Here is a 20,051-nt window from a genome sequence, read left to right as displayed (position 1 = left end):
AATATACAGACAACAAGCTTGATTGCACATTTTATTGTTTAAGGAAATGCATTTACATGCACATAAAGCAAATAATTAGGGAATATATTGTTTTTAAAATATCAGCTTCTTTCGACCAAGTTAGAAAATAGACCTGGCACTAGTCTTCAAATAATAATATAAAACTCACAGGAATTTACCAGGCATATTTAACAGAAGGGAATATCCTGCAGCTGGAGGCACATGAGGTGCACCACAACTCTTAGTCGGCATCGCCGCTGCTGCACTGGCGGGCTCCCTACTCCTACACGGCTCCTGCTGAGCTCGGCTGGGTGACGTCCCAGCAAAGTAACCTGTGGTCAGGCTGGAAATTCACAACAGCTGCCGAACGCAACGTCCGATACTCAAAATGCAGATTGCTTTGCATAAACAGAGTTTTATTGCCAACAGGAGCCGACTGACAAAACAGATGAAACTGACTTTGGCTACTAATATTCCTAAAAATAAACCTCACAAAGGTTTTAGTGTGTGAGATTTAAAGTACTGCTCCAGAATCAGGTTTAATGTAGCAGTCCACAGACTTACTAATGACTGTGCCAGCTGAGTATAGCACTCAGGGGAGGATGTCAAGCTTCAAGCATTTTATTATTATTATTTGAAGACTTCCAGAATGAGGAAATAAATACACTGTACAAATGATTTTTCCCCAAAAGGCACTGTGGGTCCAAAAAATAAAAAAACATTTGCAATAATCATTTGCAAGGATTTAAGAAAAAATGACAAACACATTGTAGTTAAAATACACCCAAAGCTCTGAATCAAAAATTATATTTTGATTTGTATATTACTGAGAGAATCAAAAATGTAACCCTATTATCATACATTCACTACTGAATATGAAATCACAGCTAGATGTATGTGCTCAAAGACACAAGAGTTTATCATTGCACCGTTTGTTTTTGTTATAGTTAGTAAGTGGATGTGTGGCCTTGACTGGACACATCTTATCTTATGAATAGTTATTTAAAAGTTTTTTTTTTTCTTATTGCAAATAAATTGTTTATTTGGCTTTCCAGTTTTAGTGAAAGATCACTGAAACAAGCCCTGACATTTATTTAAAAAATAAATGCTAGTTTCAAATGTATAGATTGGACCTTTCTTAGTTCTGTTTACTTTCTTTAATAAACCTCTCAAAATTCCACTAAAATGTGAGTGAAGATGCAACCACAAATACAAAACTATTTTACCAGTGCAGGCAGAGACTTATGAAGATGGCAACCATCTTAAATCCACTTTATTTAAAAAAGGGGGCTACATTTTGACCCGTCAACATAACTCCCACCCTAAAATGTTTGGACCCAACACGGGCTTCAACAATAAAATCAACTTTCCCAAAATGGAAAATTTAAAAAAAAGCAAAGACAAAGCACAAAGAATCAGGAGTCACATTTTAAACATAACAATAATATTCTTTTTTTTCTTATAGATGATTATGAAAAAATATAATTTGCTACCGCACGGACTGGTCCCTCTCCGGTGCAACAATCCCTCAGCTGTGTTGTTTCTCATGCCGTTTTAAGAAGTCACAGAATGATGGTGGCACAGCGGTGGCCCACAGTGATGACATATCCATCCCCGATGCATGCAAATCAGATTTTTGCAGATGCCATGAGGGAGGATAGGTTTAGGCTTTAAAATAGCAGCGTAACTTCGTATTGAAAAGAGTATCCCACAATTTACTTCATCTTATTCAGCTTTATCACTTCTGCTTTTTGTAAGCAATCAGTAAAAGAGTAAAAAAAAGAAAGTAAAGTTTGTATTCAGAACATCATTCAGGGGTCAGCCTGTGCAGGTCACCCCTATAACCTACTTGACAACCTGTCCACATACATTCAACTCCACCTACTAAAGGCCTCGTTGCTCCAGTCGACGTTTCAACAACAGGTTGAAACTTCTGGTTCACACGTCTGGCTTGTTCTGTCACTGAAGAACAAAACCAACTGATCTGCTTCGACTTTACCGTGCTCCCGTTCACTATACTCACAAACCTCTCTCCGACTCTCTCCCTCTCTGTAACTGTATGGACTGACATTCACACAATATTCCTGCCTGCACTCACAGCAGGTAAAAATATGATTAGATTTAAAAGTATAGCTTTTAATTTAACCACCAGCATCCCAAGACGAATGCTGGGGCTTCACTGAACAGTGACATTATGTGATAAGGCTGTCTGACGCCCAAAGAACAGGAGCGCTTCTTTAGATATCCGTTGGTATACAGCGGTTTCTTGTTGGGCTTACAGGCTGTGCGGTAGAGTTTTTGGTGGTCTCCTTTATTCTCTTGTCCTTCTCTGGCACCGTGTCTGCGATGGCACATCCACTCTCCTCACTGATGTGTAGAAACGTCCCGCTACTTTCCTTTTTCGGTGAAGCAGGTGGAGATGACGATAGCAGGCGGTGGGTGAATGCTGCATGGCTACTCTGAGGTGGATAATGCTCGAGGTGGTCGTTCTCCACCTCGGGCATGGGTGTGATGGTGACTTCATGGAAGGCGGTGGTGGGATGATGGAGGTGGGGGTCCATTGGGGCGGAGCAGGACAGAGGAACCAGTCTTGAGGTCTCAGGGTCCGAGCAGCTGAGCTCTGAGGAGAAGTGGCTGCAGTGCGAGTCGGCCACTGAGGGCAGGCTGCCACTCAGGGAGGGTGAATCAAACTCAGAGGAGTTGGTGCTGCGCTGCTCCAGAAGATGAGCATCCAAATCTCCTCGTGTCTCGTTCATCTTCGAGTCTCCTTTGTAGCTGCTGCTGGCTCTTTTCCAAAGCTTTCCACTTCTCTTTATGCTCCCTGAAGTGGAGGGTTCCTTTGACCAGGGGGACGAGGGGCAGCAGTGGTTGTCGTGCTGCACACAGCAGCAGGTGGAGGGGCACGAGCATGTGCCAGCGCTAGCAGCTTTAAGGCCGGCAGTGCTGCTGCTACAGCTGGCCTCATCCAAGCTGCTGCTGGCGCTGCAGTGCCTCATCATCTCCTGTTTGGAGTCCACGTCTGTCTGAACATCCAGACTATTGTCTCTGCAAAATAAGATCACGCTTTTACGACAACTGTCTTTGGCATATATCATGCATATTTATGAATGAACTGTTTTTATGTGCTTCCAGCATCCTTTTCTACTAAAGCAGATAGCATACAGTAGTTAAAGCTAAAAACACACAATGACTTTCCTTCAAACTATTTTGTGACAAGGCTTCTGGCGTAAGGTACAAGAAACTAGGACAGGGATTCTTTTTAAAAGTAGGTCAGAAATGTGCTGATGCAACAAGTAGGATGAGTATGCAGACTCCTGACCTTTCCAGAGGCATATAGGCATTGAGGATTGATCCTGCCATGGCCTTTGTGCTTGCGTTGTCACTGATTGTCCCGAGACTGACGGTGGCTGACTCCCCGCTCAGACTGCAGCGCTCCTTCTGGACATCAGCCTGCACTTCCATCCTGGAAATAACAATTGAAACTAAATCTAAAAATCGCTACATGTTTGCTTCATCCAGTATGGGAGAACACAAAAGGTAAATACTAAGACCATTAAATCTATCTATTATGCCAAACCGAATATTATTATCTCAAAATAATCAACATTAAATAACACTTTTCTCAATGAACATTTATAGCAACGCAGAGGTCATCCAGGCCTATTACCTGTTGTAGCAGCTGCCAGAGAGGCTGCCCGTGATGCTGGTCCCAGCGAGGGCCGTGGTGCTGGCGTTGTCACTCATGTTGTCCCGCTGAGTGGAGTTCATGCCGCAGCGCTCCATGTGGCTCCCACTGACACTGAGGCTCAGGCCCGTAAGGCCACCGACACTCGCTCCGTCACCGAGGCTGGGATTGTTGAGCCGAGTCTCTGCCACGGAGGTTGTGTCTGAGGAGAAAAGGGGGGGGGGACAGGAAGTCTGATTAATTAAGAGAAGCTTTTAACTGACAAATAAAATAAGAGTCATAATGTGCAGCAAAGAAACCAGAAAAAGAAAGTTATCAGTTAAAATTAGGAGGGAAATACAGATTAAGCCATAAAGAAGAATCGGGACAGTCGACTCCAGCAAACAAAAATGATATTGGGGCCAGAGGCCAAAGTTCAGTCCTCTGAAGTTACATCTATGGCCGACTTTTAAATGAATCTTTGATTAATGAATTCTTGGGTGTGAATACGAGTCATGTCTCACACCTTATGTTGCCGCAAAGGTCAGAGTCCCTGTTGTCATTTGGATTAATTATTATCATTCAGTGTTGACTGAAGCTATGAGAAGTACAATCCCTCTCCCTAAACACCTCCTGGAGAAGGAAGACAAGCTCGACCTCACACAACCGCCAGCTTGACAGTGACGAACACACGACAGGAAAAACATCCGTCATTTCACACCAGTGCACACCTCAAACACCCATCCGCCATTTTGGCAATTGACAGGCTATGAATAATCTATTTGTACACACAAAAGGCACTGACGGACGTAGGTGTACTTCAGCAAGCCAAACAGAGTTGCATGTGCACACACAGCTAACACAACTTTGTGTGTTATGGTTGCTAAAAAGCTGCCGGTATTTTCCAAATATATTGGAGCTGGACATAAATCAAGATGATTGTGGCAATAATAATGACTCATGAGCCACTCTACAGTGACTGTGTGACAGAAGAGAACGCGTTTACAATGCATAAGCACATTTTGGTCATTATTGGATGGAGTAATAAAGGTCTAACAAAAGCATTTGATTGTCATTGACAAAGAAGAAGTTAAAAATAATGCAAAACCGCAAAAGGTTCAATGGAGACAGAAATGCAACCGATTTATTGATATTATTGTGTTTGAAAGTCTTTCAATCTGAAATGGTTTGTTGAACTTCTTTACAGAAGGTCTGGATGTACTCTCGGTCAAATGTTTTACTGTCGTCTGATGTACATTGTTTAATGCGTGTTAATTGTTTTACATTGTTATTGTCTGTATTATATTTGTATGTCTGTGTGAAATGACTAATCAGAGTACTCCTGGGAACAAGTAAGAAGTCAGTGGCATTGTTTTGGTTCCAGATGCTCACCTGTGGCTGCTGCCCCGCTGCCCATGTTGTAATTTTCGTCGTCAAACTCTATTCGCACCCCTTTGCCGTTGACAGCAGACACTCCACAGCCGCCGCTTCGGCACAGTGAGATTGGGACAACCCCGTAGACGTACGCCAGCATTATGGGAACACCGATACCTAAACGACACAATTTAAAAAACACACACTTAAACAGTGGAGGTTTTATCTGAATTCAATAGTTAACTGTAAATGTAAAACATATTCCTTTCCAAACACTATGAAAGAAATTCCCAGCACTTTTAGACAAGAAAAGAACAGCATGTGGCAAATGTTTTCGGGCAATTTCCAAACCAGATGATGCTTTTATACTAGCAACACAAAAAAAATATGTTTTAATAATCTAAATGTTGTTGAGAAACAGATGGTAAAAGTCAACCTTCTTTCTTACCAACAGTGACTGCTGCTACCACAGGCGACACGATCACAGACAGCGTCACACCACCTGCTATCACCAAGTTCCTCTTGTGTTTAGAGATGGCCTTGCCCTCGTAGCGATTATGGATCTGAGGAGGAATATCATTGTTAATTACCTTACCCTTGAGATTATATACGTGTATTACATCTCACGTTGTAGTTCGGTGCCCCAATTGGTCCATGTCTCTCCTCAGCAGTCTGGTGTTAGCTCTCACCTTCCTGCCCACATAGACCGGGATGCCAATGATCATTGCAGGGATGGCAATGCCGGCTATGAGGGCGATGCCCACGGGTGCACCCACCAACGTGCCGAGCTGCCAGAGGATCTTCTTCTTTCTGCTCCAGGGCTTCTTCCCCCAGAAGGTGCAGCCTGATGGACTGAGAGAGGAAATGGGTTGTCAGAGCAAACAGAGAGGGAGAGCTAATTTGTGTGCGTAACATGCTTACAATAACTAGTAAAACTAGGGCTGAATCATAGCAAAATACTGAGAATTATTATTATTCATGTAAAAATCATGTGACAATTTTTTTTAAATGATCAACTAATAAACATGTATTGAACTGGAGTTACTACTGAGGGCAGATGAGCAGTTTTTTTTGTCTCACCTTAAATAGTGCAGGTCAGAGATCTCCTTCATACACAGCCAGCAAAACTCACAGCCGCAGACTGCACAGGTCATGTGATTACAGCTCCCATCATTCATCTTGATGATGTAGGCAGCACAACGAGGGCATGGCTTGATGTCGTCACCTAGTGGGGGTTGAAGGTTGAGGGAAAAGCAGGAGAAGCATTTTGCATACAGTATTTTGGGTGTATATTTGTAGTGCATATTGTGGCTGAAAAAGGTGATGAAGGTACAGATGAGTGTGTGTGAGTTTGAGCACAGGTGTTTATCTGCATGTTACCTGCGGCTCCACTCTCTTGGCTGTAGCTGAGGGAGGAGGACCTGAAACTTCTCAGCCGGAGGGTTTGGGCCCTTTGTTGCCGTGCGGTGTCACATGTCTGGTTGGGATGCCACAGCTGTTTGCAGTGGTAGCAGAACTCTGTCCCACAGCCCTCACGCCCACAGGTGATCTTCGGGCAGCTGGCACAGCCAAACGCAATGACTGCGTAACTGAGAGAAATACAAAATAAATAATAAGAATCAGCCAAAATGGTGGTTAGTAATTGCTGCTAGAAGAGCATGGATGTAGTAGTTTAACACAACACTAGGGGGCAGCGAGGATCAAATAACTAGTGAAGGGATGTGCAGGAGTATACAACTAGAGTGGGTAAAACCAAGGAGCAGTTTCTAGTGTGTTTAAATCCAATAATCCAATAGACTCTCACAGTTTACACTGCTGCTATTTACATCGCCAGGAATCCAACACATTGAGAAGCGTTTGTTACGTAATCACATGAAACCATCTGACTTTCCATGATTTCCCCAATGAGCTGCCCTGCACAATCAGTTCTGCATGACTGCCTCCAACCATAGTAACCCTCATCAATCATAACAGTGGTCTATTTGAGAGTAATTGTAAGGTAAACGGCATGATCGAGGCAAAGTTTGCCAACTGTTTTGTTATAAAACAGGCAAACATCATACAACAGGACAAACTGTTGCAAAAGAAATGTTGCAGCAGACATTTATATGCCGACGTAATGAACGTATATAATGAGATGAATTGTAGCAATCGTTCAACCTTGCTTTCTGACCCACAAAACTACACGTGTTCCTCTGATATGGATACAATGAGACATTAATAATCATTTTGTTTAAAGCGATGCCTTAGATACTGTGGAAAGGAGTACACAGCACCTGGCACGTTAATAAACTAGGTATATGTATGACAAACTGAGGTTAATCACATACAGCCTAACCACATACAGCCCAACATCTTCATTTATAAATGTAATTATGTTAAGGAAAGCCTCCACGGATACAGCGCTGCGTCTCCAGTTCGGCACACATTTCCTAAAAGCTATTAAAGCTCAGAAAGAATTGGAGCACATGCTGATAAAGCCTGCACACCACGCCTGGAGGTGGGTGTACATAGCTGTTTAGTTTTTCAAGATCTTTGTTAAAATGCGATATGTGTTTAATCTAATAAGTATGCTAATATCAGCTGGTACCAAAGACACAACAGTGACTAAGTTGTGAACACAGTGGTGGTTATATAAATGTGCTTTTTTTTTTTTACTCAGCTGTAAGCAGACTTCTAATTATGCCTAAATTACTTACAGATCCTTAAGTAGAGTTACAACAGTTTTGATCATTTTAATAATCGATTTATTCAAATTTGAAGCTTTTCTTGCATTATAGTAAGATAAATACATTTGGGCTTTAGACTGTTGGTCTAACATAACACTGGGCATTTTCTGTTTTTTAAAAATGTTTTATAGACCAGATGATAAATCAACAAAATATTTGGGAGATTAATTGATGATGAAGAATAATCCTTAGTTACTTGAGAGATGACTTGACAAAACGTTCTTAATCTGTTCCCCATGTACTGAGATCCAATCTAGTTTACAGGAGAGCAGGGAGACGAGGTTCATCAGCTGACGGAAACATAAACAAATGTAGCAGATGTCATGGCATCATTTTACGATGCCTTTTTATTAATGTTCCCTAGAAACTGACAAACTCTGCAGTCCAGTATCAGGGAGATGTGTGTGGGCACCATACACCTGGAGACCATCCTGTCTAGACAGCGTCCAGACAGACTCCACTAACACCTGGGTGAGGCCAGAACGATGGCAAATGGTGTATAAGTCGTAAAGTGGAGGGGATAACTTCCAAATGGATGCAATATGTAGCCCTGTGGAGTCCAGACTCTACCCCTCATACGTCACATATTTCTTCAGAGGATTACTTACATTTGACCCAATATCTTGCACAAGTAATTATACACCAATTAGGAGCGACAGCATTTACCGGCGGAGAGTGTGACAGTGAGCCAAAACTAAACTGATTAGATGACGAGAGCAAGAAGAGCCGTAACAAGCTCATGAAAGAGCCATTATTCCTACAGACAGGGTCAGCAGTGTTCATGCAACAAAGAGAGAGACGAGTAAAGCCATTACCGAATTCAGCAATCACTCAAAACTAACCTAACAACGATGACTGAACGCTGGGAATGTTGGTTAGTAACTGCTCCAAAACTCTATGAAGGACATTACATGAACATTTTTCTTGAAAACCCTCCCGCCAGCGAAAGCAAAACAGACAAAACAGAACAAAAAGACTGCCGCGAATGCAGGTGAAGAGCAGCAATTATGCTGCATGCCTGGTCTGGTGGTTGTCATGGCCGGCAGGTGCGGTAAACAACAGGTTAAACAGGGTGAACTAGTGGGCAGAGAGCTGCAGTTCAGGCCCCTGTGAGCAAACTGTCGAATCCCCGACAGCTCCAAACATACGAGACCCTGACTTGACCCTGAACTTCACCACCACCTCCTTGTGAAAGACAGAAACCAGAACAACAATCTCCTCCTCAGAAAATCAATACAGTTTCAATGAGAGAGTGTTTGGAGCAGAGGCTGAAGGAGTCGACTGAGGTTTGCAGAAACTCATCTGGCCTCAAGCTAAGAATTTACATCCAGTGAGTTTGTGTTTTATTAGGTGTGGTACTCTTACATTTTCGTTATCATTTTAGCATTATGTATTGTTCACTCGGCTTTGTAACTTTTTAGAAAGTACAGTAAACCAACTATGAAGGAGTGGCAATGATTATTATTTTTTTTAAAACAGGCAAGTCACTACTAGCTTTATTCATTCTGTGGTGAGAAGAATTCCAGGATCGGTCTGATCACAATAGGCATCATCATCTCTTGCTGCTCACGTCTTTTTTGGCTGACTCATGAGGCTGACAGAACAAAACAGGTCTATTACTTCTACGAGTTATTTATAACTCAGGCATCAATGCGGAAGCTGGGCGAACTTCAAAAGGCCAGTTTACGGCCTTGAAGCTTTTTTAACGCAGCTGCTTGTTATTTTTGGACTTGTGTATTTCAAAAGAACAAAAACACCAAGCACATCTCAGGTAACCAACACATATATATTTTTAGCAAAGTTGTAGCTTGTGTGGAAATAATCCCATATTCTGGATGTTTAAAGGGTAAACTGGCTTTGTTGCCATTAACTTAATATGAAGAAAAAAAACAATAATTTCAAACAATTCTCACCTCAATTCAGCTGGTGAGTCATATTTCATGTAAAGAGCAGGTTGACCTCATGTGTTATTCTATGAGTAGCTCTCGTTCTTACCCACAGTCGGGGGCCGGGCACCAGCGGCAGTCAGGTTCAGCCACCAGCCACCTCCTCAGCATGAACTCCTCGTACTTCTCCATGATGGCTCGGTCCCCCAGGATCATCTGGATGTCGTGGGGATTGAAGCGCTCTGAGCACTCGGGGCAGCAGATGTTGATGCGTGACTCAGAGATCTCGATGCGCAGATACTGTCGCAGGCAGTCTGCACAGGAGCGGTGGTGGCAGGTCATGATGTCTGGGAAGAGCTCACGTGCGTGGCGCAGTAGGCACAGAGGGCACTCCAGCAGCTCTGATGAAGAACCCAACAGTGATGAAGTCGATGCTACAGCCAGTGCACAGTGGGTAGAAGTTTTATCATGGACTGTCTCCGACTGGACGCTTTCTGTGCTGACAATGGCCTCCATACCAGCTGCAGCCTGCAGAGGCCTGGACTTGCGCTTGGGGTCGCGGTCAGGCCGACGCCGACGGCTGAAGAGGGAGTGGAGGGACAGACGGCGCTTTTTGGGGGTCTTTCTAACTGAAGGGAGGCTAATAAAGGATGCAGCAGAGTGGAGGTCTCTCTCTGAGCCTGTGCTGCCATGATGCAGGCTGCTCATTACGCCAGAAGGGGCACAACTGGTGGTACGACCAGAAATCACCACATCAGGAAGTGAGGGATAAAGGACTGGGAGAGGGAGATAAATGTAGAGGGACTGGGGTTTAAAGGAAAGGATGGTCAGGGGAGGGGGCCGTGCTGCCGTTAGCTAGGACATAGTTGCTGGAAGCTGGTATTGGAGCTCTGGAAGTCTGTCGAGTTTGGTCCATGGTTTAAATCACAGTGATGATATGTAGATGTTCAGATCCAATACAGAAACCTGACAGACACAAAAAAATGAAAATCAGGTACAGCGCCAAATGCATTAACTTTTAATGTTCTGCGGCACTTTGATGTCTCTGCTTAACAAGAACTGGAGATGCAAACAGCATAAATTAAATCTGACGCAATCCAAGACAAATCTCATTGAGGCATTCATTGGCATGTGTGTTGTGGGAAGGCCACACCTTTTTTGAAGTAAGACTTTTATGACTGGCTTCAGGCATCTTTTCAGGCCCATCTTCTGTGTTTGTGCATGTGCAATTGCTGACATGAAACATCGGCAGGCTTTCCCTGGAGAGCGTGCGTTCGTCATACGTCGGCAGAACAAGACCATTGTATAGCTCAGTTGGGGCCACAGCTGTGTCAGTGTGCTTCCACATGCGCTTATTTTACACAATATGAACAACTACAGGATAACTCATGTGAGCAAGTAGTTTATCGAGGACGGGAAGGATATATGTGTTTGACGGTGATGCTCCAAACAAGCACGTACAAGTATTTAAAGTAGCAGTGACTTTCAAGTAATGAGGAGCACATTTCATTCTGAATAAGAAAAGGTCTGTTGATTTTTCAGTCCGAAATCCACTTTAAAAATCAGCTTAAGTGAAGAAAGTTTTTTGTATCATGTCTTCAAATTTGTCCAAACTCATATCCCATTTGGGAAACAACAAAACAGAGCATTGTAGAAATCGACTGACATCAGCAAGAGGTGCTGCAGCTGAGGGCTAGAGAGGTTATTAAAAAAAAATACTCTCATCTCCCTAGTGTTTGACTATGAGAGACACAATCTACTGCTGCTTTATTAGTTTATTTCAACACGTTGCTGCTATTCAAACACATTTTGTGGCCTGGTTGAGAGGTTGGTTCAAACTTTATTTTAACTGCTCACTTGGTTTAAAACACAGGACTTTGAATTCGGGCTTTCCCGTAATCAGGATTTTGAGAGACAACTCAGAGTCGGCACTTGACAAAAAACCTATACTCTAAACTTGTGTTTGACATTAGAGAATAATTTCAGGAAGATTCCAGAGGGAGCCAAAAGGTGACTAATAACAAGCCTGCCGCTAATCTCAAATATGGCCGACACCCTGCAGGTCTCACTATTCACTAAGATAAGACCTTTCTGATCACCTCTGCTACACCAGAGCTCCTTTAGCTCCGGTTTGCTAGAAGGGGGATATACCGGAGCGTAGATGTAAATACGAGGTGAAAGATGAACCGGGCTCACTGACGAACCGTAGGTCCACGTAGGTACTATGCACACTTGATAAAATCGACCGCTTGAGCTTAAAGATGTGCTGTGGAAAGACTAAATTCAGCTAAGAACAAGTCACTGACACGGGTCAAGACATTAATCATTAAATCAGTTAGTGTTGACATTCAGTCTACTCCACACACCTTGATCATAATACAATAAAAAAAGAGCTATAAAATACGGGCAGTGTAAACATCTAGTCCTTTTACTTCGTTTGAGGTCACATTCAGAGTAACAACACTGTGATATAAAAGAGATAACAGCGCTGTTTGGAATCAACACTTCAAGTAGTAGAGCTGCTCTTGATTCAGTCGTGACGCCAGAGAAACCAACCTGTAGTTTGAATGGCAGGTGGGACCAGCTTCTTAGATTGGGGGGGGGAGGGAGGCAGAATTAGCAGCCACTAACAGACTTGGAAATAGTTGGAGCACTCACAGTATTTGTAGCAATGCGCACTGACTTCAAGCAAATATTGACCAGAAAGACTCAAGACCCTTACTCATTAATTATAACAGTTGTCTCTGCTCTTTAGAAGGTTATGGCATTATTTCCTAAATGTTTAGCAAGTATCTTTGAGGTACTATATCAACCATCAACATATGCAACACACATGTACATGTGTCGATCAAAAAAAGAATTTGCGGAGAAAAAAAACTAAATAAAAAAACTAAATGTTTTACTGTGAGTCATTAATCCATTAGCACTGCAGCCATGCTGTAAGGAATAAATGGTTTTAATTGCTCGATCTGAATGTTTAAGAGTCACAATAAAAACCCAAAGCCTGCATATGTCATTTAGTGTTGCCGTGGGGTGACGTGAGACAGACACAAACAGTTTGTTGGTGCTACTTCTTTGAGGTGGGTCAGAAAGGGGATATCCTTCAGATAATAAAAGGGCATAAAAAGACATACTCCCGAGTTTGGAGAAAATATTTTGTGAAATAGGAGTTTCACATTATCTGGTGTCCTCTATAAACTTGCAAATTCAAATTCCTCAAATACTTTGTCTCGGTGGAATAACATGCGTTTCTAATGATTAGGGCGGTGACCAGATAGCTTAACCTAATAACTTCCACTGTGAGGCCTATCTATGTCTGGCTAAAGTGAAGTCCTAACACTATAATTCCAGGTCATTACGAAGCCTAGCTATTGGGTCAACTAGCATGTGAGCAAGAGGAACATTTTTAACAAGACAGAGAAGCAATTGCAAGCAACCCGCAACTCAATGTGAAGTTACACTCCCAGGGCGTAATTAAACTGGAAAAGCCTGCCTCTGCACTGTGCCGAGAGTGAGTGGGACTTTCCATGCGACTGTGGTCAGTGTGCATGCATTTGTGTGTGCGCACACACACACACACACACACACACACACACACACACACACACACACACACACACACACACACACACACACACACACACACACACACACACACACACACACACACACACACACACACACACACACACACACACACACACACACACACACACACACACACACACACACACACACACACACACACACACACACACACACACACACACACACACACACACACACACACACACACACACACACACACACACACACACACACACACACACACACACACACACACACACACACACACACACACACACACACACACACACACACACACACACACACACACACACACACACACACACACACACACACACTGGCTCAAGGCCAATCACATGCAACCGCGGCTCTCACACACTGGGATGGTGTCCCAGTACCTGAGACAACCCCCCCCCCCCCCCCCCCCCCCCGGGGAAGGACGCCTTTAAAATGTGTTTGTCTCTTTGGATTACAGCCATACCCGATACTCAATATTTAAGTTACTAAAATCTGATAGACATATAAGCCAATGTGAAGTATTTTACATGAGCATATAAAAACACACAAACTTCATTTCACAATATTTTCCAGTGTGCTAGTATGAACACTCATCTTACAACAACAGCCCTTATAATTAACATATATCAAAATGAATTCACACGCAGTAATCCAGACAAACGTCAGCATCGTCCTGTACCTTAAAAACAGACACAACCGTCATCCCGCTCTGATATTTCCTGTGGGTTGAATTGGGCGTTGGGTCTTTTCAAATCCACTTCTCCTATTTTTGACAAAGCTGTAGTTGAGCTACCTCCAGTTTATCATATTGCTGAAGATGGCACAATTCCTGGAGGTGTACATCACCGGACACACCATTTCACATATGGATCTCAATGGGTGGCTCCACTCTAATCAACCCTCGACATATTAAATCACATACCATGGCAGTCTTTTCACTGTCTGCCTTTCTGCTGAGGTCTTTTAACCTAAAAGAAACAGAAATAAGCCGTGTTTCTACACTGTACGACCGATTTGATATCTTGGTTGACAATGTTTGAGTGTAATTGAGCCCTGGTGAGTTTGAGGTCAAATGGAGTGTATTTAGAAGGAATCCCTGCAGTGATTCTCAATGCTGAAATCCAAACTTAGGGATAGATAATGTAAACTTCCTGGGATTTTGTGAGTTTGGTAGACTATGCGCCTGCCTTCAAAGAAATCCCACATACAATGATCAACTTCCATCACTGGAAACGAGAGGCTCAAAATGTTCCTCCGCAAAGTGTTCGTCACGTACGCTAACTTCCTCTGACATTCCAGCTGGAGGACGGACTTCCTGATCGTGACAATGAATTCAGTTATTATGGCTTAGGACAAAGTAACAGGCCAGAGAATACTGGGGAAAGTTATTGTTAGACTGCAAAGCATTATTCAGCTATGGGCCAACTTTCTGTCAGCTGGACATTGAAATAACCCAGTAGCTTAATGAATCTCTATTTAGCCTATTATATGCCAGCCAGAGTATAATCATAATAATATCTGATGTTCAACACAGTGGGAACAGGAGGGACTGGAGTGAATGCCTCTGAGGCACTATTTACAAAACAGAATTGATTTAGCCAACAGGGTAAAGTACTTTTCCACTGTATCTGGTTCACTGTGGTGAGCCAGTACATCTAAAGATGCAGCTGAAGATGCAATGATTAGGAGGCGAAATCCTCTGCAGTACAACAAAAAAGCTAATTTAAAAACATTCAGCACCATGGAGACAGCAAATAAAGCTGGCTTGTTTGCTCCAGCTACAGAAGGGGAGATACCAATAGCCTACTGAATGCAGAGATCTCCATGCAGCCCAGTGGGGCTCTGACAAGGACGATAAAGGAGAAGACTCCCATCATGGATGTATTCTGAGCTTAAATTTAGCTGCCCATTCATTTCAATGACAACCTTATTTCTTAACAGAGTTTCTGGATGCACTTCCTTCTTCCAGAACCGGAGTAGCAAGCAGTATTATACATACCCAAGTGTGTATGATTACATACATGATTATATTATCAAATATGTCTTGAATAATTATTTTCCAATAGTCCATATCCTTAAAGAAATATTGCTCTTTAAGTAGACAAACACTGATCATGTAGTCAAAAACAACAATGTCTGCTGCAAGCCTACCAATCTGAACTCCTGCAGAAACTAAAGGGGGAATGTAAAACCAGAGGTGTTTGTGGTGCATTATCATGGAAAGGTAAAAGATACAGAATGCAGATTGTTACTGTTTAAAAAAAAAAAAAAAAGGTTTAGTTGTCACTCTCCACTACTACCTGAGGCTGAAACCAAATGTTGGATTAAATGAAATTTCACATATGGATCTCAATGGGTGGCTCCACTCTAATCAACCCTCGACATATTAAATCACATACCATGGCAGTCTTTTCACTGTCTGCCTTTCTGCTGAGGTCTTTTAACCTAAAAGAAACAGAAATAAGCCAAGCTATTCCTATTTGCTCATAAAAATAAGTCACAAATTACAGTCATCGTTACATTGCAGATGTAACTGACAACCCTGGAATAAGGAAAGGACCAAAACAGGGAATAAAAAACGAAATGTTTTCAGACATTTATTATCTATAGTCAAACTATTGTTGACACTTTGATGATTACAAATCACCATTGGGAGACTTTGTTTTATCTGCATCCATCTGGTCGTAAATCCTTTGGAATTTCTCCTAGATTAACGGAAATATCAAGATAACCAGACTGTGATAACACTTCTTCTTAATGATCTCAAGTTACTAAACACACAAAGGCCTAAGGAAACCAGAAAAGTAGTCCTCGCAGTCTAAAATGATGTTAACCTGTCCGCTTCCATCTTTCCCTGATTCACAAATGTTTGCTAGGTCATTCATTCATTAAGGCAAAGAAAAAAAAAATCAAAAAAGTGTCAATGTTTGTAGAACATATTATTGTTAAAAAAAAAGAAAAAAGCTAATTTTTTTGATTCACAGCCAACATGGGTGATGGATCATGTGCATCACAGGTTAGTGTAGCACTCTCCTCAAAGATTGAGGGGAGATGATCGCTTGAGTATACAACTACATCTTAAAATAAAATGTTTTGATTGGCATTATACGATGAACTTAAAAAGGGATATCAAACCGCATATCTACTGGCAGTATATAGTAAGACAGAGGGCTCTTTCATAGGAACAAGCTTAAAAACATTTCTCACATTTGAATACAATTTGTTTTCTGAAAAGAATATACAGGTCTCAAACATTGTAATGTCAAATATGTGAGATTGTTTCAACATGCACTATGATCATAATGTTGTCCGCTGCAAATTTAGGTCAGGTAACCTAAAACTAGTTTAGACCGGAGAAAATGTTTGCCTTGATTATTATTATTATTATTTAGGGGTAGGGGTGATTATGCATGCCACGTTTCAAAAAGTGACAAACAAAAACACAAGAGTACCAAAAGTGTATTCCGTTGTGTTATGTAAAATATAAGCTTTGTGATATAGGAAATATTGGAAATTGTTTTAAAATGATCGCACAATTATCTTATTTTTGTGTAAAGCTAGGTTCAAAACAATGTTTGTTAGCTATTTTACGGTCTGTCATTAAAATTCAAAATCCCTTGGATTTGTGATGAGAAATGCAACTTACAGGTAACTGAATCATGGCATGGGAGGAGTTTGAGGTAATGTGATTTCAACATACACATGAGTGCCAACATGTTACCAAACTCAGAAGCACAAACGATTTCATTCACAAAGTCTGACACTGAAATGTCTGTTAAACAGTAACAGGTCACTAGGAGAAAGCAAAGCACGATGACTCACTGATCGAAACCGTCCAGCGAGGATGACTTGAAATAATTCAGCAGGCGTGCTATAAAAGTCCCACATTAAATAGGGAAGGACTGTGTTCAGCAAAACATGGTTGAGTATGCTGCAACGGCTCGACGACAGAAAAACATTGACGGATATTATTTCCAGTCACTGAATGGTGCCTAGACAGGACAAATCACACCCAGGCGTAAGATGACTTTACATGAAGAACAAATGCTGTACAAAATGTGGACCAAACAATTAAATGACCGAAATGTACCACCAAATGATACATTACCATTGAGTTGATTATTAGAGATACAAATGTATGAAGCTTTTAGTGTGAATAATACTAATGTTGATATTGTGCAGCATGTCTATTATACCAGTCAGCAGTCTCTGCACTTAGTGGTCCAAATGCCTCATCGGTTATAAATGCAACGTAAATGTAAAACAATAATTAGTTGTCTGGAACTATCCCAGTGATTTACAGCGAGCTAGTTATGCCATTTCAATTTAAATAAACTCGAGAACACGTCTTCTGAATCTTTACATCGTGTTTGGAGATACATAAACACATTTTTTTTTTAAACACTAGAAATGACCAGCTTTACAAAATATTAGTGTCAACGTTAAAATACCCCACAATAAACGAAACCGACCCCATATGCGTCTCCTGCAGCTCGAAACAGGAAAGACCAGATTCTGTTTACACTTTCTACCTGGCTAACCAGCGTTAGCCTGCTAGCTGACGCGTTAAGATCCGGCTCGTAGGAAAGATACTAACTTTAACCACCCAGAGAGTTTGCGACGAGCCTGAGCTATGAGGTCTGCTCACTCCCCGGACAGCTGAATCGACCATAAGCTCCATCTAAGGGAGCAAGCTTGACGGCCATACAACTTTATCCGTTGCCATCAAATGCTTTGTGCCCACCATAGTGTAACGAGGAGAATATTCAAGCTAACAAAGCTACAAACTGCGACCAGTTAGCTGCGCGTCCGCCTCGAAGAGGAGGAAGTTGTGATCTGTGTCACATTTACCAAACGCTCGTGGTACAGATTATTCACACACACTTACCGGTACATTTCTACCTGGTCTGCTTTTAATTCACAGCAGAAGTGAACACTGGGGTCTCCGTCTAACAGAAGTCGTACATTTGTTGCAGAAAACTTCGCTGGACAGCCTGGATGCATTCCCCGAGTGACTGTCAAGCAAACGTGCGACAGACAACACTGGTACTTCCGGTCAGGATGGTCTGCTTTTCACAATAAAACGAACTCATCAATTTTTGATAGACAGCTAAAAGCGGAAGAAATACTCGCATTGTTTACTTACCTAAAAACGAAAAAAAAATACTCCATTACGTGTAAAAGTAATTTGAAAATGTTCTCAAATGTGCTGTAAACTGAATTCAAAGCATATGTATATTCCCTTGGGGTTAGCAGCTGAAAGAATGCCACAATGGCCCATCTGTGGTCTAAAACCATTATTTCCGATAGCTTGTGCTGCGCCTTCATTCTCTGCTCAGGTAGCCATTACTCCACTATTATATTTACATAGAAAATAGTTGTTTGCTGCTATATTAATGCTCTAAATCCAGTTTATATAATCTTTAAACTGACAATAACGGCATGCCCCTCATCAGAGTGCCACACTACTAAATATATTATTATTATTATTATTAATAAGTATAATACAACATAATAATGATAATAATAATATTTCATATATATTTAATGTATTAATCTTATATTTTCGATCACAATATCTTCAAAGTGAATAGTAAGTGTAACTAAGAACAACCTTACCTGATAGCAGCTGTTGACTTAACACTTGTAGAGAAGCTCAAACATTTAACAGTATTGTTTACCCTCAAGACCAATACGTGTGTCAGTAGCAGGGACGCCAGTTGCCCTCCGGCAGTAAATAAAGAAAACGGAAGAGGTTGTGTGAAGAAACAAATGTGTGTTTTTAACTTTTATCAGTCCATGATTTTTATTCTGTCCTCTGAACTTAATTATTGACCCGTTATACTGTGCGGACACACACACACACACACACACACACACACACACACACACACACACACGCACACACTTGTTTTTGTCACTAGGTTTACCTGTATACCAAAAACCACATCTTAACCATAATATCTAATTGTTTAACTGGTGGGGAACAGCTTTTTTGACCCCAAATAGAAGCATGTTCCCATTGGTCACCACTATAGGACACCAATACAGTCACAAACATGTTTGTGACTGGATTGGTGTCCTATAGTGGTGGTCCTATATAGTCTTTATAGCAGTGTTCTGCTTTTGGTAATGTCACATTGCTCGCCAGCAGATTCCTCATGGGCCTTTTCTTCACGTATGCTTTGAGAAAAGACACATGACACTTCATCCTTTAGTTTATGATAATTGTGTGTTTTTATATGTCTGATTTTCTCAGGGCTTCTTAATATTTGGCCGTATGAATAAGAACATTCTGTTCAACTTGTGTTTGTCTATCTTGTGTAATTTTTCTTTCACAGACTAAAGCCGCCCATAAGATTCTCAATTGCCACTCAGAGATTTAGATTAAATACTTTAAAAAAAGAGTTTAAAAACATCGCAGCAGTATTTATCACTGTAGCTATGTCGCAACTAATATATCTTGTGTCACATTTTCCATAAATTACATGTATGGCCACATGGTTTGAAATGTAATAATCTAAATGGCTTCACTTCCATGCAATTCAACATAATGTATATATTTTTTAATATAATGTAAGGGTTTTCAACAATGCCTGTCAAGGTTGTTGTTTGCTGATTGCATTTGAGGATCATAACATCACTGTGTCTTTATGTTTCAAACACATTAAAACATGTTCACCATTTAACCAAGCCGAACATCTCATGAGGCATTTTCTCATCTCTGTTTCTTAGTATCCTAGCTCAAAAAGAAAAGTAAATGGAGAAAAGATAAAATATTGAACCATCATC

General features: G+C 41.5%; 1 protein-coding gene across 1 annotated transcript; it reads right to left on the bottom strand.

Annotated features, from left to right (window-relative positions):
* Positions 1 to 18: 18 nt before the first annotated feature.
* On the bottom strand, positions 19 to 18,304 carry LOC117738967 (E3 ubiquitin-protein ligase RNF19A-like). Its single transcript, XM_034545176.1, has 10 exons — positions 18,148 to 18,304; positions 9,763 to 10,619; positions 6,419 to 6,627; positions 6,119 to 6,263; positions 5,728 to 5,890; positions 5,487 to 5,601; positions 5,057 to 5,215; positions 3,668 to 3,887; positions 3,320 to 3,463; positions 19 to 3,045 (listed from the first exon to the last, which is right to left on the bottom strand). Exons 2-10 carry the CDS (start codon positions 10,359 to 10,361, stop codon positions 2,238 to 2,240), a joined length of 2,562 nt encoding a protein of 853 aa, XP_034401067.1. The 5' UTR covers positions 10,362 to 10,619; positions 18,148 to 18,304; the 3' UTR covers positions 19 to 2,237.
* Between the last annotated feature and the right edge of the window lie 1,747 nt (positions 18,305 to 20,051).

This window comes from Cyclopterus lumpus, chromosome 11 (assembly GCF_009769545.1).
Source record: "Cyclopterus lumpus isolate fCycLum1 chromosome 11, fCycLum1.pri, whole genome shotgun sequence".
Lineage (NCBI taxonomy): Eukaryota > Metazoa > Chordata > Actinopteri > Perciformes > Cyclopteridae > Cyclopterus > Cyclopterus lumpus.
This window is presented reverse-complemented; position numbering and strand designations above follow the sequence as displayed.

Excerpts from the sequence above, each read along its gene's own strand:
- LOC117738967 (XM_034545176.1), bottom strand. The coding sequence starts at position 10,361 with ATGAGCAGCCTGCATCATGGCAGCACAGGCTCAGAGAGAGACCTCCAC. Across the intron at positions 5,602-5,727 it reads CGGTCTATGTGGGCAGGAAG|ATCCATAATCGCTACGAGGG; the intron begins GTGAGAGCTAAC and ends ATTCCTCCTCAG. Across the intron at positions 3,464-3,667 it reads TCTGGCAGCTGCTACAACAG|GATGGAAGTGCAGGCTGATG; the intron begins GTAATAGGCCTG and ends TGTTATTTCCAG.